This window comes from Phascolarctos cinereus, unplaced genomic scaffold, assembly GCF_003287225.1.
Source record: "Phascolarctos cinereus isolate Bilbo 61053 unplaced genomic scaffold, phaCin_HiC Scaffold_5;HRSCAF=322, whole genome shotgun sequence".
Taxonomy (NCBI): domain Eukaryota; kingdom Metazoa; phylum Chordata; class Mammalia; order Diprotodontia; family Phascolarctidae; genus Phascolarctos; species Phascolarctos cinereus.
The window spans coordinates 453043662-453066075 of record NW_027555958.1 but is presented as its reverse complement, the minus strand read 5'-3'; the positions used below and the strand labels follow the sequence as shown (position 1 = coordinate 453066075).

General features: G+C 51.7%; 1 protein-coding gene across 1 annotated transcript; it reads left to right on the top strand.

Annotated features, from left to right (window-relative positions):
* The first annotated feature begins 210 nt into the window (after positions 1 to 210).
* Positions 211 to 16789, top strand: ORC1 (origin recognition complex subunit 1). Its single transcript, XM_020987776.2, has 17 exons — positions 211 to 309; positions 1683 to 1791; positions 2639 to 2766; positions 5205 to 5380; positions 6132 to 6462; positions 7975 to 8254; positions 9168 to 9269; positions 9476 to 9782; positions 11661 to 11743; positions 12152 to 12253; positions 13050 to 13221; positions 13781 to 13888; positions 14021 to 14170; positions 14265 to 14384; positions 15257 to 15426; positions 16197 to 16284; positions 16443 to 16789. Exons 2-17 carry the CDS (start codon positions 1694 to 1696, stop codon positions 16635 to 16637), a joined length of 2610 nt encoding a protein of 869 aa, XP_020843435.1. The 5' UTR covers positions 211 to 309; positions 1683 to 1693; the 3' UTR covers positions 16638 to 16789.
* The last annotated feature ends 5625 nt before the right edge of the window (positions 16790 to 22414 follow it).

Here is a 22414-nt window from a genome sequence, read left to right as displayed (position 1 = left end):
CTAGAGACCTGGCACGGCCTCTACCTGCCCAAACGCGGCTTCTCGATGATGACGTAGGACGGGAGGCGGAGCGCCCGGACGTCGAACGTCCTTTGGAATCTGGGAGGGGTGGAAGAGGGGGAGAGGCGGAGACAAAGGCCCGGGGCCGGACGTAGGGGGGAGGAGAAAGGGGCGGGGCCTTACGTGACGCGAGGGGCGGGGCCACGTTCGGCTTGGCGCGAATTTTTTTTATTTCAAGCTTCTTTCTAGCGCTGCGGGTGGCGAGGAGGGCGAGCAGCGCGCACGCGGGGCCGCGGAAGAAGCGAGGGGGTGAGCTCGGAGGGCCGGGCGGGAGGGGGGCCTGGAGGCGACCCCCCTCCTTTCCACACGGGGAAACTGAGGCTCGGGGAGGCAGTCCTAGCCCCAAAGCGGGCTGGGCCTGGAAGGGTGGGGGAGGGGGGTCTGGAGGCCGGCCCCCTTCTGCTAAATACGGGGAAACTGAGGCACGGGGCAAAGAAGGAGATACTAGGTCTGGAGCGTCCTGAACTGGGGGCGGGGTGTCCAGGGATCTCATTTTACGGAGGGGGGAAACTGAGGGAAGGGGACCTACTGTCCTATCCCATTCTAGGGTCCAGACCCCGCCTACTTTGGGGGGGGAGTAATTTACCCCCACCCTCTTCCTTAGTGCCCCAGTGCCCTGGTGTGGGGGAGGGGCTGGGTTCCTTATCGGAAACACCAGAGGCTCTGGAAGGCCAGTTCTGGGATCCACCCTTGGGAGGGGCTGGGGGGGGTCATTGAAGGCGTTTCCTCCTCTGCAGAGAGGAGCCGACCTCCCCTGGGCCTCAGTCTCCCCATCTGTCAAAGGAGGACGTGGCCCTGGGTCCTTCCCAGGGCCTAAAAGTCCTGTAGCCCACAGAACTCCACCTCCATCCCCTAGGGCATTTGGTCCGTCTTTATCAGAAACATTCCTAGGCCCGGGGAGAAATTCGGCCCTTTACCCTTTGACCTGTGAAATGCTGCTCTGTGGTCTCGGTTTGCCCTGCAAATTAACTCATTGAATTCAGCAAGCATCCATGAAGCGCCTGCTGTGTGCTTCTGAGGCCTCTCTCCTCCCTAGGCTCCTTACAAATCAGCCCCTCCGGAGGTCTCCTCTGCCCCGTGGGGGGAGGGCCTGGTTCAATTTGATTTTGCAAAGTCTGGAAGACTTTCCTCCCCCTGCTGAGGATAAATCTACTATTTCTCCCCCAATTCATCCAAAACCCAGTTTGTAGAGCTGGTGCCACGAGGTCAGAAAGCCAGTGAACTCGGGGTGGCCTGGAAAAGAGGCGGCTCTTTTTGGCCAGCTGTCCACCAAGTAACTACCTTTTGGGAAGCAGGAAGCCCAGCCCTCACTTTACAAGAAAGGACGCCTTTGAAACTAGCACCCAGATGGGGAGACACTGGAAGGGATCCCTGCAAGGCCTGGCATCAAGTTCATTGTGTTAAGGCTGACAGTTTCCTTCTGGCTAAACCTCTAAAAAGTCTAGGCCACGGCATGGAAATCCAGCTTCTGGCCCAATGTGGGACCCCTAGCAAGTCACTCAAACTTGCTGGCGTCCATGGTGGGGAGAAATGCCTTCCCCACGCCGCTGCAATCACAGGACCTGTCCAGGACATGCTTTCAATCTTATATCCTGCTTTGTTCTCCTTCACTCCCCACTCAGGATCAAAAGCCATGAAGAAGCACTACTTCACAAGGCTTAAGGCCAAACGAAGTTATTCATGGCTTGACTGTGAATTCTATGACAGGAAACTTCACCACAATCTCTACAAGTAAGTAGATTCTGCAGGGCCCTTGGAGGTCAGAGATCAAGATGGTTCCCAAGCCATCAGTCTGCAAATTAGCGCCCAACCCTTGAGGTGGGGCTTTCCTGCCATCATGATTTTGGGGAAGCATCTAACAGTGTTTAGGGCACAGCCTCTATGGGACCAGGGGTTTCCACTGGTTGAGAAAAATAAGTTCAAGGGTTTTTTTTACTAATCAGATCCCAAAGTTGTAATCAAGTCAACAAGCATTTATGAAACGCCTACTTTGTGCCAGGCACTGGGGATACAAGGAAAGGCCAAGGACAATCCATGCCCTCAAGGAGCTCAGTACAGTGGGGGAGGCAACATGCAAACAATGATGTTATAGACAGGATTCACTGGGGGTCATCTCAGGGAGGGTCTTCCCTGATCTGCTTACAAAAGGTAAGGCTTAAGCTGGCATGTGAAGGAAGAAGATTCTCAGTGCCTGTCTTTTAAAAGAAAGACTTGTATCTATTTGGAGCATACTTTTTTGTAACACGACTGGGAGTGGGTGGATGTATGCCATCCTTGCCTCCGTTTGCCTCTCCAGGCAGGGGAGGCCTTATTCCTGGTACGTTGCTGAGTCCTTTATTCCTAGCCAGGAAGGGAGGGTCTTAGCCCAAGCCCAGGTGGCCCCCAGTCCACCTCTGCTCCTCCCCTCTTCACCCTGGGCACACAGCCCCATGAGTCTTTTTCCCTTTTGGAGAAGGTTTGTTGGGCGGGGGATAGATCTATCGGGCTTGACTAGCATCTTCCCTTATCTGGCCCGAGCATCTTGGTGACTTGTTTTTCCTGTACTCTGGGCCAATTTATCCCTGTGGTTGCTTTGCAGAAGTATCTGTGTGACATCTCCAAGCAGCAACATCAAAGTCCAAATCAATCTAGGGGACTTTGTGTTAGTTGAGGGACATGACGATGACAATCCATATATCGCCAAGCTGATCAAGCTCTCCAGGGATGGTGAGTTCCCCTGGGCAATGCAGGGCAGGGACAAGGCTCTGTCCTTAACTCCAGGCTAGGGCCCTTGCTGCTGGGAGGGGCTGAGCCCCCAACTCCCTGGTCTAGGAGGAAGGGTTATAAAGGGAGGCGATGATTTCTGAGACTTGGTATCTCAGTCCTTGAGAGGTGGCCAGGCAGCTAGATGGTGCAGTGGATAGAGCACCAGCCCTGGAGTCAGGAGGACCTGAGTTCAAATGTGGCCTCAGATACTTAACACTTACTAGCTGTGTGACCTTGGGCAAGTCACTTAATCTCATTGCCTAGACCAAAAAAAAAAAAATCTGTAAAGTCCTTTGGGGAAGCTAGGTGGTGCAGTGGATAGAGCACCGGCCCTGAAGTCAGGAGGACCTGAGTTCAAATGCAGCCTCAGACCAAACACTTGACACTTACTAGCAGTGTGACCCTGGGCAAGTCACTTAACCCCAATTGCCTAAAATTAAAAAAAAAAATTAAAATTAAAAAAAAAGAGAGAGGTGAGGGGGGGAAGACCACCGGCAGCCGTGGGCTCAGAATCAAGAAAAGGGGATGTCCAAACACTTGACGCTTACTAGCTGTGTGACCCTGGGCAAGTAACTTAACCCCAATTGCCCCCCCCAAAAAAAAAAGAAAGAAAAGGGGATGGGTTGGAAAGGAAAGAGGAAATAAAGAGGTTACCAATTATATAAATCTAATGCCTTATAGGATGGAAAAGTACTTTTCTCTGTATGTGAAATGAAAGGATTGGGCTAAATAATTTATGAAACCGTTTCCAGCTCTTCTTCTTTCGTGACCCCATCTGGGGTTTTCTTGACAGAGATACTGGAGTGGTTTGCCATTTCCTTCTCCAGCCCATTTTATAGGAAACTGAAGCAAACAGGGTTAAGTGACTTGCTTAGGGTGACACGGCTAGTGAGTGTCTGAGGGCAGATTTTAACTCAGGAAGATGAGATGAGTATTCCTGATCCCAAGCCCATCACTCCATGCACTGAGCCACCAAACTGCCCTTTTTCCAGCTCTCATGGTCTGCAATTCAATAAGTTGATTGAAATGGTTTTGATTATAAGATAGCTCGTTATTGAAAAGGGAGAACGGTAAAAAGGGAAAACAGGTAGTTTGCTTTTAAGATGTTTATTTCTAATCAGCTAGTTCAGTAGTACATAGTGGGCTGAACTGGAGTCAGAAAGCCCTGAATCCAAATCCTGTCTCTGACAGTAACTCTGTGACATGAGGCGAATCATTTAACATTGTACTCTGTTTCCTCATGTGTAAAATGGGGAGATGTTGCTATCTGTGTCTAGACTGAGGAAAAAAGCTAAGGGCTGGGTGAGTAAACTCAAACATATGCACAGCTCTAGTCCTAGAAAAGAGGAAGGGGAAGAGGGGATAAAGGCCAGCTGTGTCCCTCTTACCTTCTCAGCCAGTGGGTGGGACTAGAATGAGGCAAGTAAGAGACAGAAAGCTGATTAAGGGAACTGTTAAATGACCATCAACCTCAGTCAACGTGTGGTGGAACCAGGATGGGAAAGGCCCCTTCCTTGAGGAGGAGGTGAGGAAAGCTGGACAGGAGATGGTGCAGGGTAAAGTCGAGGGGTGGGGGAGCAGCTCCCACGGGGGGACACAGAAGGACACACAGGATAGAGGGCTGAAGGGAGAGACGGGGTACCGAGGGTTGGTCCAGGGAAAGCTTGGGCCCCAACAAGAAGAACTGCTGATGCAGGAAACAGTTTTAAATGGGAGAGTGTGGGCAGGCTCCATCCTAGGGGACCTGGGGGTCTGGGGCATCTTGGAGAGTGGACATGGCAGTGGGGCTTTTGGGGAGGGGTGGCCACTCAACACCTGCATGAGGTTTGGGAGGACCCCAAGGTAGTGAGCAGCAAGCAGCATTGGTGGGGAAGGTGTGTCCATTTGTTCTGGGTGGGGCCAGCTTCTTAAAATATTTGTTTTGAGGCTCTCTTGACTTCTTTGAAGACTGGCCTCATTCGTTTCTGACCTTGGACTTCTAGTCATTTGCATGGCTTCTTTAAGCATCTGGGCACCTGTGGTTGTCACACATGAGTTGGTTATAGACCTGTGGAGGTCACCCTGCCCAGACAGGCAGACTGGTGAAGCCAATGAACCCTCTCTCAGAATCACCTTCTTAAGCACCTAAAATAAAGTTATTAAAATATGCTTTTGAAACACGTGGGCCCCAAGCTAAGAGCCTCTGATAGAGTGCAGCTCTCTTGAAGTTGGAGAGGTTTCGTGATTTATACAGCAGCCCTCAAGAAATAAGTGGCAGGGGCTCAGACGAGGCTTTCTGACTGTAGACGTGCTAGCTTGTTATTAAAAGGAAGAGCGGCTCCCCTAGGGGATGCTGGCTCTGCCGGCCATCGGTGCCAGCACCACAAGGGTGCTTGTGTTTCTCTTCTCTTCCTGCCCAGTCTCGGTAGAGTCTGAGCCTAACTCACACGCCGTGGTCCAGTGGTTCATTCGCTTGAGCGAGATCCCCGTTGGCAAGCGCAAGCTGCTTGGCCGAGAGGCTGCCAAACAGGAGATCTTCTGGTACGATGACCCTCCAAGGGACATTAGAGTCGAAAGCATCCTCGGCCCAGTTCAGGTGAGTGGTCCCCAGCTTCCATCTCTGCTTCCCTAGTGTGCCGGGGAAGTTGAACCACTGTTGTCACGTCCCTCCCATCCTCACTTGGGCCTTCTGGGAAATGTGAAAAATGGTGGAGTCATTGGATATCATCACGTGAGCTTGGCTTTGCCAAGAGAAGGGGTGTGAGGTGTGGAGGGGAGTGTTAGTTAAAGGCATGTGCCGTGTGCTACCCTGAGCTCCCAGGGCCTGAGCGGGCTGAGCTGACCGTGCTGCTCCTAGCATCCCAGGTGGTCCAGTGGGCTCAGAGATGGAAAACGAGAAGAAAATTTGGAGGTCATCCAACCAACCGCTCGTTGTAGAGATGATTTGGCTCTGTAGAGGGGAAAGGGAAAGAATTCCAGGTAGGGGGACAGTAAATGCTGAGATGGGGCACCCAAGAGTAAGGAAGCCATTGCCAGGCTGGGACAAAGGATGCATTTGTGAGGCTGTGAGACGAGTGGAATCAGCCTTGAAACTTGGGTCCTTGGGAGGTTCGGGGACTTGCCCAGGGCAGTCATTCGTGTGTGTCCTTTCAGGTCACGGCGTCAATCCACATGTATGTTTCTCCTGGTCTTACTGCCTTAAGCCTTTACTTTCACCCTCAGATTGTGGACATAAGCTTTGGTGACGATGACTTTGGGAAGAAAGAGCGTCCTTGTCAGTGAGATGTGGCATGTTGGTTCTCTGCCCTTTTTTGTCTTTTCCTCCTAATTCATACTATCAAATGCAGGTGGTGGCTCTGGCCCCAGAGGAGGCAGTACCGAAGGGGCAGAAAGATGAACAGACATTCTATGTCAAACTCTCCTGGGACAACAAGAGCTTTCGACCGCTGGCCCCAAAGCTGCTTGCTGAGATGAGGAAGTCACATGAGATGAGCCCCTGGCGCAACGCCTCTCCCAGGGTGGTGGGGGCCAGGCCCAGGAACACTGCTGAGCGGGGCATTGGACGCATAGAGTCCCGGCATTCCATTTCCAAGTCCTGTCCCTCCCAGGAGATACGCGCTAGCCGAACCTCCCGTTCCTCCACCCCTCCCCGGGCCAGAAAGCGGCTGGATCTGGGAAGTAAGTCTGAATATATATAGCACCTACTATGTGCTAGGCACAGGGCTAAGCACTTTATAAACCTCACAGCAACCCTAAGGTAGGTGCTGTGATTATCCCCATTTTCCAGAGGAGGAAACTAAGGCAGACAAGTGTCTGAGGCAGGATTCTAATTGAGGTCCGGATTCAGCTCCATCCACTGTGCCACCCCACTCCCCCAGACATACTTCTTCTGGCTCTTTGGGCTTGGCCCTTCCCTTTCTCAGTGCTGAGCATCCCTTTAATAATCATCTCTAGAATTTCATGAGGAATCCAGGTTGAGCTCTGGACTTTGTCGCCAGGTTATGTAAGAGTTTGATGGTTCTACCCTCTTCTTCACTCTTTTGAAACAGACTTCTTTCAAGTTTTGAGGCCCATCTGTCATCCTCTTTTTCAGTGACCACTGATAACCGCTTAGCAGCTGTCTCTACCAAGTTTTCAGTGTGCCAGGGTACAAATCAGCCTACTGACCTGAAGTCGTTGAGAATACATAGATGCTGCCCTTATGTCTCCTTACAATGCTGTCCATTATCATTGTCCCATCTCTGACAGGCCTTTAGCACAAGCTTCCGATGGCCTGCTCACTTCCCTCCAAGGGTCCATGATACTTCCCTGCCGGTCAGCTTCTGGTCCTGAACAGCTCCCCTCATCACTTCCTCTCCCTTTTGAAGAGTGGAGGTGTCATTGAGGCAAGTCCAAAAGCTGTCAGCTGTTCTGTTTTTGTTTTGTTTTTGTCCCTTGGCCAGGAGAGCCCTAGTGGGCGTTTAATAGTTCAGTCCCCCTCAGGATATCAGGGCTCTCTCTGTGCCAAGGCCTCAGGGTGAGCTCTACTTCCTGAACTGGTCATCATCTTTCTCCTTTTTCTGCCCAGGTGGTCTGTAGCATACCTCCATTGATCCTGACACCAATGTTTCTCGACATACAGTGTTCCTCTGCGCCTCCCCAGGTCCACCACTTTAGTCTTTAGACTTATTCCCGCTGATAAGATGTTCTTCATACATGGCACTTCTCTGCTCCCCCCACACCCCTTTTGCCTGGTATGTTCCCCTTGGACATTTTGCCAAGACGTCCACCATTCTTGCCCCATTGGGTGTAGACATCTCAGGCCATTGTCTCCTGTGTATTTTCTCCAGTGAATTGTTGGTCTTTGCTAGTACTAATAATCTTCCTATCAGAAAGAGTTCAAGCTTGAGAACAAGGTGAGGACAGTTGGCGACAGCATCAAGTAAAGGGATTCCTGTCCAGTTTTCTGCCTAAAATGGAACTGAGCAATTGAGGCTCAGCCCTTTCTGTTCTGATTGCCCAGAGCCAGCGACGGCAGGACATGTTGTCTCTGCTGCTAGGCCTGGGCCAGGTGAACCCAAGCAGAGCCATGAGAGGTGCCGGTGCTCTGGTTTGTAGTAGAGCTGTGGTCAGTGGTTCTTCATAGCGAACGATTCGCCTGTCATGCCAACCTGAATCTCTCCTTTGTCCCATCTGACTGATCTCTGCCAGGTCCCCAGAGGACGCCCTGCAGATCTCCCCACACCAAGCTCAAGCTGGCCCAGCCCACACCTGCCAACAGTCCCTGTAACTCTTCAGGACCTACTAAACGGAGGGTGGCCTTGCCTGAGACCCCTTCACCTTGTAAGAGAGCTCGGGCCAGTGCCAGTACTCAAGCCCTTACTGCAGCTCAGAGAGAAGCCAGGTTTAGTAAGATGAGACTCGCTCCTTTCGAAGCGGTTGTGGAGACCAGCCCTTCCATGACACTAAGGCCCAAGCTCAGCCAGCCCAGGTGAGTGAGGACAGGCGTGTGTGCTCACAGCAGCGACACGGGAACACACGTGATGGTGCCTCTTAGTCCGGGCACCGCCGGTCCTGCATGGCTCTCACTTAGCTCTCACATGGCATTGGGGGCTAGTGCATCACCCTCCCTCTTACCGCAGTGTCGATAAGCCAGGTCACACACTTTGGGTTCCCAGTGCAAGGTCTAAGCTCATCTCTAGAAGCTGCACTGTCAAACTGCCCTTCTCTGGCATGTCTCATTCTAGCAGATGTTGTATTATGGTCTAGAGAAACTGCCTGGGACCGTCACTTAAAGCGAACCGCTTGCTCTGGGCAAGGTGCATCTTATCCAAGATGACGAGTCATTATCATTGCTTCATAGCCCTGGGATTTGGGCACGGCAGCAGACTCAGGCAGGAGTCAGAGCAGTGGCCTGCCCCCGGCCCATCATGTCCATTGGCCAGCCATTTAATTATACCTGCTCTCAGTTTCCTCCTCTGTAAAATGGGTAAGGAGGGTGGCCCACAAGATCTCAGATCCCTTCTAGCTCTGAGTGAACCCAGTGAATTAGGCAGTATACATGATAGTCCCATTTTATGATGAGGAAATCAAGGCTCAGGGCACTTGGACATACACAGCTCTGAAGTACCAGCGGCTGGACTGAAGCTTGGGTGTTCAGACTGCGAGTCTGGTCCCCTTCCTGCTGCTCAGTGCCGGTCACTGAAGCTCTGGGGCACCTGTCACCTCTGCATTTGACCTGAGCCCAGCGCATGGAGCAGGGGGGAAAGTCATGTCCTTATTAGGAAGGCAGGCGCCACAGCAGCTTCTTAGGAGGTTTGCCTCCTCCAGGCTGCTGGGCTTGGGTGCATGAGCTCCCCTTCTTCCCAGGCAGCGTCCAGTGAGGTCTCTGGGCTTTCTTACAGGGTGGCCGGAAGGACAGATTCAGAGGAGGACCAGGGTGAGAGCCCACAGAGCCGCAGGACGCAGCCGCTCAGGTCTGTGAGAAAGACCAAGAAGACTTTAAGGTAACGATTCACCTGTGCAGGGAAAATGCTGCTGTCTTTCCACCCAGCCCCACTCCCCGTCAGTCTAGAAAGTCCATTGAGATCCTGAGGTGGAGGGGGGGGGCAAGCAGCTCGTCCTTGTCCTCGGGGAGTCCAGGCTCTTGCGGCCTCGTTTGGCCTTTGAATGCTGACTGTGAGAGATGAACATGCCCTCCTCCCCTCCCTAGAAGTTTAGGTAGCAAGAGATGTGACTCAGAAGGCGAAGATGAGTACTCACCAGGAGAAGAAAGCTCTGGCTCTGACTGCAGCAGCATTGAGAAAGAAGAGACGGCCACACCCCGACACCGCCAGAGAAGGCGGAGAGCTGCGGTCATTGCCCAGCACTCTGCCAGAAAGTCTTCCATACGGACCACCCCTTCTAAGCCACGTTCTAAGACTCCTTCCAAGACACGTTCTAAGACTCCTTCCAAGACTCCTTCCAAGACCCCTTCCAAGACACGTTCTAAGACTCCTTCCAAGACCCCCCAAAAAACAGTAAGGTTCTTCCAGGTCCATTTTCTGGTGGGGCAGGCTGTGAGGACTGACAGAGCCAGCCTCCAGGAATGTGGCAGTGGCCTCAGTTATCCCTCTAAAGGGGCTGAAGCACAGAACAGTTGTCACAGGGGGAGCTGGTGAGATCACCTAGAAAGAGGAGAGAGAGCGCCTTGGGGGACACCCCCAAATGTGGTGAAAGAGAATGAAAAAGAGCAGTTTGGTAGGAAGAGGTCCTCCTCTTGGTCAGGATCTGTACCACCACAACCCAGTAAGATGAGTGGTCCTGGAGAAGAGGAGAGGCCAAGAAGGGCAGAGACTGAGGAGAGGCCTTCTGACTGGCAACTAGAGATGGCCAGCGACTTGGTCTGGCCAGGAGCCAGATGGCAGAGGGTTGAATGAGAGGGAGGGGACAGGAGGCAGCAGGTGTAGACAGCTGTGTGGGGATGGCTGAAAAAGGAAGAGAGGAGGATGAGATAGAGGCCACTATAGGGGCAGCTAGGTGGTGCAGTGGATAGGGTATGGCCCTGAAGTCAGGAGGACCTGAGTTCAAATCTGGACTCAGACCAAATACTTGACACTTACTAGCTGTGTGACCCTGGGCAAGTCACTTAACCCCAATTGCCTTAAAAAAAAAAAAGATGGAGGCCAATAGCTTGTGGGGTGATGAGGTGTAGAGAAGGTTTTTTTTAAGGATAGCGGCGTGGATAAAGCACCGGCACTGGAGTTAGGAGGACCTGAATTCAAATTCGGCCTCAGATACTTGACACTAGCTATATGATGCTGGACAAGTCACCTAACCCCGACTGCCTCACCCAAAAAAAAAAAAAGGGTAGTAGGGATATGAGATGGCTTGTGGGCCACTGAGAAGGAGCCAGTGGATAACGACAGATTAAAAATTAGAAAGAATGAAAAGAGGAGTGATTGAAGAGGCCTTAGGGGATTGATCTGTAAGGTCCCTCTAAGTAGGAAAGCCTGTGCCTTGTTTTTGCCTTTCCTGAGGGCTTAACAGAGTCCATGGCACATGGTGATGCTTAATGACTGCTGGCTGGTTGACTGGCCAACTGATGCCTCTTTAGTCCCTGTACCAGACTGAACCAGCAGCTCTGGGTTCCTGTTGCAGGATGATAATAGATCACGGGGGTCTGTCCTGTGCCCTGCAACATAAGGCTGCTCGAGGGTGGCCCCAGAGTTGTAAGTCCTCTTACATCCCTCTAGAGTGGTCGTCCGGACCCCTCTGGGGCAGCAGGGTAGTGGAGTACTGAGAGCATTGGACTGATGAGCCATGAGACCCCGGTGGGCCCCTTACCTCATTCAGCCTCAGTTTGCTTATCCATGAAATCGGGATGATAAGAACAGCCCCTGATCCACAGGGTCATTGCAGAGTCAGATGAGGTGACAGTGTCATAAACTGCCTTGCAAACCCTAGGGCAGAAGTGCTGGCTCTTAGCTCTCCTTACTGAAGACTTCTGGGTATGGGGATCCAGCCCATGGGTGCTTCACTTGAAGTTCCTTGAGAAAAGAGGTGGCTTCGTTTGTGACTTTGTTTCCCCTGTGTGGGGCACTGGGCCTGGCCCGAGTGTGCATTCCCAGGCTTGTTGGATGAAGGGTAGATGTGGCGCTGTATGAGCAGCCCTTCACGGAGTTCATCCCTGGCCAGACAACCCCCCCACGGACAGGTGTTAAGGCAGGGAGTGGACAGGGCAAATGAAAGATGGGCTAACAGATGCAGCATGGGAAGGAGCGTCCTTGACGTTTCCTGTTGGCCTGGGGAGAAGTCGGTGGAAACACCGCCGCTCTTCCTGGTCTATAGAGATGGGGCACACCATTGGTCAAGTGCCTTGGCTACAGTCTCCATCAGACCATCCCCCTTTCTTACAGTCTGAGCTCAGGCCCCCCCAGATCCGCAGGCGCAGACAGGCTGCCCAGAAACCCACAAACACACTTGAAGAGGCCCGGATGAGGTGAGTGACCCCGTGCCCTCTTTCAGGCAGGAAATGTTTGGCTTAATTTTCACAAGACAGAAATAAGTCAAAGCTCTGACCATTGATTTGTGTACTGTGGGATGCAGTGAAGGGAATGGGCCACCATTCTGAAAAGGGAAGGTTCCCTGGTCAAGGGCCATCTCCTGCCTGATCCAGAAAAGCTCAGCGGGGGTGAGGATTGGGGGATGGTGTAGACCGAGAGAGTCAGATGGACATGAGGATGTGGGGAAGGAGAGGGAGGCCAGAAGGGCTAGGCCCAGGGGCAGAAGCATCTCCAGGGTGTGTGGGCTAGGGCATTTAGGGTTAATGGCCTCCATTACAGAGTGATTCGGCCGGCCGTTTGTCACGTTCTAATGTCCTTCCTCGCCCTTCTGCTTCCCCTTCTAGGCTGCATGTCTCTTTTGTGCCCGAGTCTCTGCCGTGCAGGGAGCAGGAGTTCCAAGATGTCTACAGTTTTGTGGAAAGCAAACTTCTTGACCGGACGGGAGGGTGAGTTACCCTGGGCGTGTGAGGTGTGGGGAGGCCGAGGGAGAGGTCCATGCTGAGTCCTGAGAGCTGAGAGCAAACGGTGGCCAGAGAAATGCTGAGGGTCTGAGCCCTCGGGCCTCTGCATCTATCATGTGTGGAGCATCTGCTCCAGTCACGGGCCTCATGGCCACAAGCGTGGAACAAGACGCAGTTCTTTTCTCGTGAAGCTTGTGGCCAGTGGGTCTGTCGGGCTCTTCTCCAGAGAAGTAAAGGAGGCACCCCGTGGCTGGGCATGTATTCCTGTCTCACAGGGTGGTAGTGGGGAAGCTCTGGGAAACCTCCAAGCACTCCAGTGAGGGGGGTTGCAACACCACCTGTGTGGGCAGGGGCCTGACAGCCATGGGGCAGGAGGAGGCTGCAGGAAGAGGATCTCGGAGGGGCGACCAGAAAGGCCGAGCGGTGAAGGACGGGGCACTCCGAGCCATGCAAGATACAGGACAGTTGTGGAGGGTTGTCTAGTCTGGCCAGAACAGGGTCACAAGCATAGATTGGATGCAGATTAGGGGGGCCTTGAGTGCCAAAATCACCAATTGTTTTTATGTGGTAAGTAGACAGAAGATTCATGAATAAAGATTCAGAAATAGTAAATAAAACCAGTATTTGTTAAAGACTTAACTGTTATAAGCAGTTGATTGTCTGCAAGGACAGGCTAAGGGCAGTGCCCTGGTCAGCTCGTCTCCCCCTCTCCCTCCACATCCCTTGAGTCCATGTCGGAGCTGGCACGGAGCCCCGCCAGCTGCTCTTCTTCCTGCTCTAGGTGCATGTACATCTCTGGGGTCCCTGGCACAGGGAAGACAGCCGTCGTGCATGAGGCGGTGCGTTCCCTGCAGCAGGCCGCCCAGGCAGAGGAGCTGCCCCCCTTCCAGTACGTCGAGGTCAACGGCATGAAGCTGACAGAGCCCCATCAGGCCTACGTGCAGATCCTGCAGGTGAGCTGGACGCCCCTAGACTGGGCGGGGCCAGGGCACGGACTGGGGCCACGGATAGCCGCACTGAGCGTGTGCAGAGCGCTGGGGATGAGTATGGCATCAGGGGACAGTGCCCTGAGCAGCCTGAAGAGGGAGACAGGACTTTGGGGTGATTGGGGCTAGGGAGACCTGGACTGGGCCTGAAGGGAGAGACAGACTTGAGGAAACAGGAGGTCGTCAGGCAAGACTAGGGATGGGACATTATCTGGCCAGAAGGCAGGCTGAAGGAGAACCATGTGAAAGCGGCCTGGACAGGTGGCCTGGAGCCCAGCTGTGGTTCCAGGAGAGCCGGGGAGGCTGCTGGTTTTCCTGCAGCGACACTTCCTCCTAGGAGTCGCTGCTGTCGTCCCTCTACCCTGAGGGAGGGGGTCTGTGGCCTGCGATTGCAGCACCCCCGTTTAATCTAGTGAGATTAAACCCAGAATGAGGGAGAGCCGAGCTCCTGCCCTTAGCTCGGCCGGCCCAGGCAGGGGCACCAGGGGCAGTCGGGGCTCAGCGGCTGCTTATTTTCCCAATCTAGAAGCTGACAGGTCAGAAGGCCACCACCAGCCATGCTGCAGAGCTGCTGCAGAGGCACTTCAGCCAGCCTGCCCCTGGCCAGGAGACCACGGTGCTGCTGATGGATGAGGTAAGGAGGGGCCAGGCCGCGCTCTTGGCCACAGAGCTGGGAGGGGGGCTCAAGTGCCTGGCCCAGCGCCTGAAGTCAGTGTCTGCGAGGGAACGGCACTGACACGTCTCCTTGGCACCCCGTCCCTGACAGCTCGACCTCCTGTGGACCCCGAAACAGGACGTGCTATACAACCTGTTTGACTGGCCTACTCATGGCGGCAGCCAGCTCGTCGTCCTGGCCATCGCCAACACCATGGACCTGCCCGAGAGGATGATGATGGGCAGAGTGGCCAGCCGCCTGGTGAGGACGATGGCGGGGCTGGGGAAGGGGGGACCTGGGGCGGGGCTTCCCCCTGGAGCTGCAGCTCTGAGCATCTATCCTTGGGGGTTCTCAGGGCCTCACCAGGATGTCCTTCCAGCCTTACACCTATAAGCAGCTGCAGGAGATCATCGTGTCCCGCCTGGAAGGGGTGAAGGCCTTCGAAGACGATGCCATCCAACTGGTGTCCAGGAAGGTCAGCATTTTCCAAGTGTTTATTATAAGCATCTGCTGCACGCGAGGCCCTGAGGGACCTTCACGGTCATCTGGGCCAAGCTCTGCCCAAAGCTTCATCCCAGCCTCCAGCACCCCTGATGACCCACTGTGATCTGGGACAGCGCTCACTGAACTTAGCTTTTCCTTTCCATGGAGCCGAGAGCTAGTTTTCTGCCTCATCTGTAGTGTTTTGCTATATAAAGTAAGAAGAAATAAGCCTGATCCTTCTTGGACAATTCTCGGTATTTCTCCCCCTTTCCCCTTCCAAGCTAGACGTCCCCAGCTCCTCGGACCCCTCCTCATGGGTAGTGCCCCTCTCCCTCGCCTTCCTCCAGATACCCTCCAGTTTGGCACAGTCCATTCTAAAACGGGCAGAACAGAATGTGCTCCTGCAGATGTGTGGCCTCCGGGGCCTGCCCCTTAAGCCCCGGCCGCTCATCTCCCAGATGTAGGCCACAAGGGGTCTCTCCCTGCCATGCAGGAATGAGAACATGTTCATAAGAGCTCCGGATTGGAAGTCTTTGGAGAGTTAGTCACGACTGGGCAGAACAGTCTAGTCTCCTCTCAGATACAGAAATATATACCCAAGAGGGAGGTCTGGAAGACAGTCTAACCTCTGCGGGACCACACTGGGTAAGGGAGGCTTCTGAACCTTCCCCAGGTTGCCCAGACAGGGCCCAGTGTCAAACTCGTGAGAAAAGTCCTCTGCCAGAGATTTTTATTAAGAAGCAGCCCTGTCTGCCCGCTGTGGAATGAAGGCATGAAACATCTCCAGTGGCCTCAGTACTTACACAGCCAAATCCAGAGTCTCCTTGGTTTTCAGGATGCCTGACAGTGTGCTCTGGCTTCTAGGTGGCGGCCCTGTCTGGTGATGCCCGGCGCTGCCTGGACATCTGCAGGCGAGCCACAGAGATCTGTGAGTTCTCCGGTCAGAAGCCAGATTCCTCAGGCCCGGTCAAGGTGGCCCATGTCCTGGAAGCTGCGGAAGAAATGTTTTCATCCTCTTACATAATGGCCATCCGGTGAGTCTGATCTCTGACCCCACCCCCCACGGCCCAGCCCTGAGGTTCCAGAGAGAAGGGCCACCTGGATCCTGGGGAAGGGAGAGCCCATGATCCTGCACTGGCCACTGATTTGACCTCCTCCTCCTCCTCCTCCTCTAAAGGGAGCCTTACAAACCACCTCATGCCACTGCCTCGTTGGGCAGAGGACAAACAGACGGCCAGATCACTCTGTAATGGAGGCCACTAACCCTAAATGCCCTGGCCCACACACCCTGCAGATGCTGCTGGCCCCCCCTTCCTTCCCCAAGTCCTCACGTCCATCCCCCAATCCCCACCCCCGCTGAGCTTTTCTGAATCAGGCAGGAGACTCAGCCCCGATGGGCCTTGACCAAGGAACCTTCCCTTTTCAGAATGGCCCGGGTCCTCAGGCTCCAGACCTGGCGGCTCTGTGCCGTCCTGGTGAAGGGAACAAGCATTTTCTTCATTCCTCACACACCTGCTACGTGTGGGGCACTGTGCCAAGCACTTAATACATGTTAAACCGTGGGAGGGAGATAGGTGCTGTTATTATCATCCCCATTTTACAGTTGAGGAATCTGAGGTAGGCAGGTAAAGTGACCTGCCCAGGATCACAGAGCTGGTAGGGGCCTGAGTAAGGGTTTGCAGAACCTTAGCCACGTCAGAAAGCCTCGGCATGTTTGAGCAGCTGGATTTGAAATGTCCTTCACAAGTGGAGTTGGGGCTCTAGGCTTTGTGGTGAGGGCATCGGCATCTCTTTCTTCCTTTAGGAATGCCTCCATCCTGGAGCAGGGTTTCCTGAGAGCCATCCTGGCAGAATTCCATCGGTCAGGCCTCGAAGAAGCAACACTTCAGCAGGCGGGTTTGGCTTCTGGGATGGAGTGAGGGTGGGCCCCCAGCCAAACACTTAGGGGATTCCGGATGGTGGCGTCGGTGGGTCTCCCGTGCGCAGCCACAGACCAAGAAACCTCCAGCAGCGCTGACAGCTCACCTGGGCTTCCCTTGCCTCCTTCTAGGTCTACCGCCAGCACTTGGCTTTGTGCAGAATCGAGGGTCTGCCGCACCCCACGGTGTCCGAGACAATGGCTGTGTGCTCCCGCCTGGGCTCCTGCCGCCTTCTGCTGGTAGAAGCCAGTAGAAATGATCTGTTACTGCGAGTGCGCCTGAATGTGAGCCGGGATGATGTCCTCTACGCGCTGAAGGAAGAGTGATGAGGAAGCCAGGAGAAACACCTAACTTATCACAGATTGTTATTTCTAAATTAGTTCTTTTTTTTGAGCAAGGAGGACATTTTCATACTGAATGGAAATAGTTTTATCATGTATTTAAAATTTTACATTAAATATTTTGCTTTTTTCTAACATTCCTGTGGAGTGAGAACATTGTTACCAGTCAGGTGTTTAAAACCTGATTTAACATTGGCACTCACCAGCCTATACCAAAACATTCTCATCTCATCAGCTCCCACAACGCCCTGAAGTCTGGCTGTGTGACATGACCTCAGGTGGCTGGTGATTGCTTCTGGTAAAAACCAACCAATTAAAAAGGGAGGAGGGTAGTAGTTTTCAACTCTCCGGACCAGACTCGGGGAACTTGCGGCCTTTAGGCCACATGTGGCCTTCCAGATCCTTAAGTGCAGCCTTTTGACTGAATCCAAATTGTACATAACAGATTTCAAACTCAGGCCCTGTTGAAAGACTCCTGGGTTGTCCCCGAGATCCTTGAAGAACGAAGCACTCATTACCCAGAGAACATTGAGGCAGGACAGCACGGAATACACACAGGGCCCCGACATTTCCTCCAGGCGTTCATAGAACTTGGCCTAATTTAGGAAATAAAGCTGGGAAGATGAGTAAGAAAAAGAGACAGGGATGCCCATGACAACCCACAAGAGAATCCCTCCGTGTACAAGTAAAGCCTCAACAAAATAAAATAAAATACAGCTTGGTCACAAGATCAACTAAAATCCTGAAAAACCATGAGAGAATTTTTTTTTTTAGTTAAAAATGATTCTACAAATTAAGTGACGGCTCTAGAGGAATTGGACAAGAAATGAATGCTGGAGAGGCTTGGAAGGTAAATTAACAGCTCGGTTCCAAAAGTACAAAAAATTATTAAGCAAGAAACTGAAACAAAAAATACCAGCTAAAATGTATCCTATCTGAAACAACTCACCTGGGGGAAAAGTGAATGGAAGATAATTTAACAATTATTGGACTACCTGAAATCCATGACCAAAAAGAAGCTGGACATATTTGAGTAAGTCTGAAATAAGGAAGGAAGGGCTGCTCAGAACTCTTAGAACCAGAGAGCAAAGTGAACATGGGAAAAATAAGCCAATCACCTCGTGAAGAAAACTAGGGAATGTCAGTCAAAATTTGGAACCTCAAATAAAACTGGATTTTAAAAAAATTAAAAGCAGGAAATGGTGTGAATGAAAAGCCTGAGAGATAGTGTTTCTGGGTAATGAGGGGCTTTGATCCTATGTGTGGGACTCCACTCCTCTCCAGATCACTTAAATTGAACACAGTGGGCCAGAATTCACCTAAATTAGGTTCTCTTTACACTTTAATCAGAAATAAGCTGTCCAAGATTGAGGAGAATGTTTCATTTGCCAGCCCTGTCCTTCACAAGGGCTGGGTTTTGGCTTTGAACAAGGAGGTAAAAAGAGAAAGAACTCTACTAATAACTAATCTAATAATTTGTTATTAATCAGAAAAAGAATATACGGGTTCCATATGTGAAACTGGTTACTAACAGAAGAAAATAATCATTTTTCTCAGGAATACACTAGGGAAAAAAGGAGGAAGGAGAATAGTTATAGCTCACGTCACAAGTAGACTACAAAAAAGGAACAAGTAACACAGTCCTACAGGGTCACTTAAGCCTCACTTTAAACAGAACCAGTGAAAGGAGGGTCAAACACACACAGGCTGGTGTAGAAATACATTCACCTTAACTAAAAATAGAGGGGAACAAGGAGAAGGAGGATAGATACAGAGAGCAATTCATAAGCAAAAAAAATTACACTGCAAGGCATTGATTAAAACTTATTTGCTTCCGATTAGAAAACAGGCTGATTAGTGGAATTATATTTATAACACAGAGAAGCAAATAAACCTAATATTAAATAAAGCCAAAAAAAAACAAAACCCCAGCTATTAGGTTAATGACAATTCAGCAAAAACTTCTGTGAAAACTAGAAAGCAGTGTGGCAAATTAGTCTTAGATGAATACCTCATACCATATAGCAACATTAGTTTCAAATAGACAAATGACTAGAAAAGGCCACATGAACAAATTAGAAGTACAGGGTAGAAATGTCTTCTCAGACATCTATAGGAAGGATCACAGAACTAAATGGAGAATTTTGATTTTTTTTTTAAAAAAAGTTGCCTAAATAAAATCAATGCAGCTAAAATTAGAAGCTAAGTTAAATGGGGAGAGGAGTGGAGAATAAATCTATACAGAAGTTTCTCTGATAAATTTCTGATTTCCAAGTTATATTAGGAACTGATTTAGATGTATAAGCCCAAGAGATATTCCTCAATAGATAATGATGGAAAAGACAAAGGCTCAATGGAAGAAATCCAAGCTATAAACAACCATATGAAAAAAAATGCTTTAAATGACTAGTAATTAGAGAAATGCAAATTAAAGCACTTCTCAGGTTCCACCTCACACCTATCAGGAATACAATAACTGCTCTAAAGCAATCTGCAACTGCCCATGAAAATCACTCAACTGTAATTCCTTTGAACTGGTTGTACCATCACCACTAGGCCTTAACTCAGGGATTAGAGAAAAAGGAAAGAACCTATAGGTATTAAATATTAACAGTAACTCTTTTTGTGGTAGCAAAGAACTGGAAACTATGGGGTTGCCCATCAATTAGGAGAAGAAATGAACAAATTAAGGTACATGGATGTAATGGAATGCCATTGTACAAGTAGCAAGTGACCAAAGGGATAGTTCAGAGAATCTGAGAAAACTTGTATGAACTGATGCAGAGTGAAGTGAACAGAACCAGGAAAGGCTTCGGAACTCAGTGCAGTAGCCAAACCTGATTCCTGAAGACTGATGATAATCTCTGCTACCCACCTGACGGAAAGAAGATGGATTCAAGATGCAGAATAAGACACATTTTTTGGAAATGTGTGGATGCTTGACTCTGCATATTTGTTACCAGAATTTTTTCTGTCTTTCTTCCCCTCAGTGTGGGGTGGGTCAAGAGAAAGTAAATGCTTAATTGGAATTTTGTTTTAAAAAGTTATTAAAATGAGAAAACCTAAAAGAACTTGTTCATTGGCTTCAGCTAAAATTTCCAAGCCCACTCAGACCTGTGTTTCTGACATGGGCAAGATGGCCCGGTACAGCTTGTCGGCTTGGGCGGCTGCTGTGAGGACCCAAAAAGTGACACCCACAAAGTCCTCTGCAAACCCTGGAGTGACCCAAGAAGAGGCCTACTGCTGTTACTGCTATTTCCACCCCACACAGAGTTGGAAAGGAGCCCAGACTCTAGCCGATCCCTGAACAGTCCAATCCATCGGGCATTTAAGGGCCTACCCTGTGCTAGGCCCTGGGGACACAGAAAGTATAATGCGCCCTGCCCTCATGGAGCTTGCCAAGAATCCCCTAAGCCTCTGAAAAGCCTACCCCAATAAAGGGGAGCCTGCTCCACTTTGGGCCTTCTCTTGCTCAGTTTTTTCCTGACATCAAGTCTGAATTTTCTGCTTTGTAAATTCCTCCCATTTCTCATCGTTTTTCCTCTCCAGGGCCAGACTGAACAAGTCTGTCCGTGTGACCACTCTTTAAATAGTTCGAGTTTGGTTACTGCCTTCAGGTTTGCTGTTTCCCAGTCACGTCAGTTGTGTCTAACTCTTCATGTCCCCATTTGGGGTTTTCTTGGTGAAGATATTGGAGTGGTTTGCCCTTTCCTTTTCCAGCTCATTGTACAGATGAGGAAACTGAGGCAAACAGGGTTAGATGACTTGCCCAGGGTCATACAGCTAGTGTCTAAAGCTGGATTTGATCTCGGGAAGATGAGACTTCTGACTCCAGGCCCCAAGCTCTATCCACTGCATCACCTAGCTGCCCTCAAATGAGATGATATCTATAAAGTGTTTAGCACAGTGTCTGGCATATAGTAGGTGCTATATAAATGCTATCATCAGCCAGTAAACATTTATTAGACACCTGTTATGAGTGCCTCACATATAAGCGGTAGGGATACAGAAACAAAACAAAGACAGCCCTGCCCTCAAGGGGCTTCCAATCTAACAGGAAGAGACAAAAGAAAGCCAAAAAGGGGATGGCAGTCAAGTCAGAGAAGTCCCAAAGTGGGGCGACTGGGAGAGAAATGAAGAAATCGTATGACCTGGGACCCTCCTTAAATGGGTCTGGAGTTCATGGCTCCATCGTCCCATCACAAGGACAGAAGGTGGAGACAAAAGCAGAATACCAAGGCTGACAGGAGAAGCCCAGTGGAGTGTGTCTTCTGTCTGGCCCTATGGGAAATGGGAGGAATTTTAGCCTTAGAAGGACTGGCATGGGGAAGATGGCATTAGGTTCTACCTGGTCCCAAAAGCAGATCTGGGATCAAATGAAGGAAAACTAATGTAAAGGCAAGTTACTAATGACTACAGCTGGGCAAAGATAAGCAGACTGCTTCTGGGGGGTATAGGGGTGCGTCCTCATCACCGAGTCTTCAGGGCCTTCCTGTTGGGTCGTGCTGGGCATTCCTTAACGGGAGGGACAGCAGCCGGGAGGCTGCCATTTGTGAGAGAAGCTCTGAGCTGGAAGGGCCCTCCAAGGCCATCGGTCTGCCCCAGACCTGAACACCAATCCCCTCCGGAGGGCTGGAGGTAGACATCTGGGAGTCACAGAGCCCGTGGAGCTAAGATGACCAGCGAGTGAGTGTAGACTCTTCTTCTGGCAGTGAGGCCGGAGAAGCCCATGGAGCCATTCTCAGAATCATGTCTTCCCTCGCCTCCTCTCTCCATCTTGACCCCTTGGGGAGCCAGACTGATTCAAAGCTGTCTCCTCTTGGCCCCCTCCTGCTCTCGCACCCTCCCCCCACCTCTCTATCGCATGCTGCTGAGAATGGAGATCACAAAACCTCCCGGAACGGGTCCACTAGAATCTCAACACTGCCCTTCTCTCCTCTGACCCTGCCCCCACTGTGGTGCACACCTGACAACTGCAATAGCTGGGGTCCGGGCGGTCTGCCTGCCTCCTGTCTGTCCCCACTCCAGTCCAGCCTAAAACTGACCACCTTAAAGCTAAAGTCTGATGCAATTTCCCCTCCCCCGCCCCCAGCCTCTGCAACCCAGGGAGCCATGCCTCCTGGGCTGTTCCTCAAACAAGACAGTCCATCTGTCCGCAGACTCTAGGCTTTTGCACTGGCTGTGCCCCCAGCCAGGAATGCCCCCCCCTCACCTCAAAGTCCCAGCCAAAATCCTACATCCTACAGGAAACCTTGCCTGTGATTATCCCCAATGTATTCTTGTCTATATCATGTTTGCATGTCCAGAGCAGGGGCCTGGCACACAGCAGGCGATTAATAAGTGCACGCCCATTTCACACGCAGGCAACGCACTCTCCCCACCCCCAGCACCGTTTCCCAGCCAGCCTATTCGTGGGATTGGGGGCGGCCAGGGCGGCAGCTGCAGAAAGCATTCCCCTTCCTCTGAGCCCGCCCCGGAAGCTCTCCAACAGAGCAGCGCTTGCCTCTGGGCTGTCCCGCCCGCCACCGGCCCCTCGAACCCGGCTCCACACCGGCGGAGGGGGTGGGGTGGGGGGCGGGGCGCACACGCAGGAAGACCAACGCACAGCGCGCTCCCCTCCCCGAGAACGAGGCCCGGACCTGGTCACGCCCCCCACACTCTTCGCCCCGCCCCTCCAGCCCTCAGGCGTTCGGGCCTGTGGTTCTGCCGGCTTCAGGCCACGCCCTTCCGCATTCCTCGTCTCATCATCCCGCCCCTCGCGC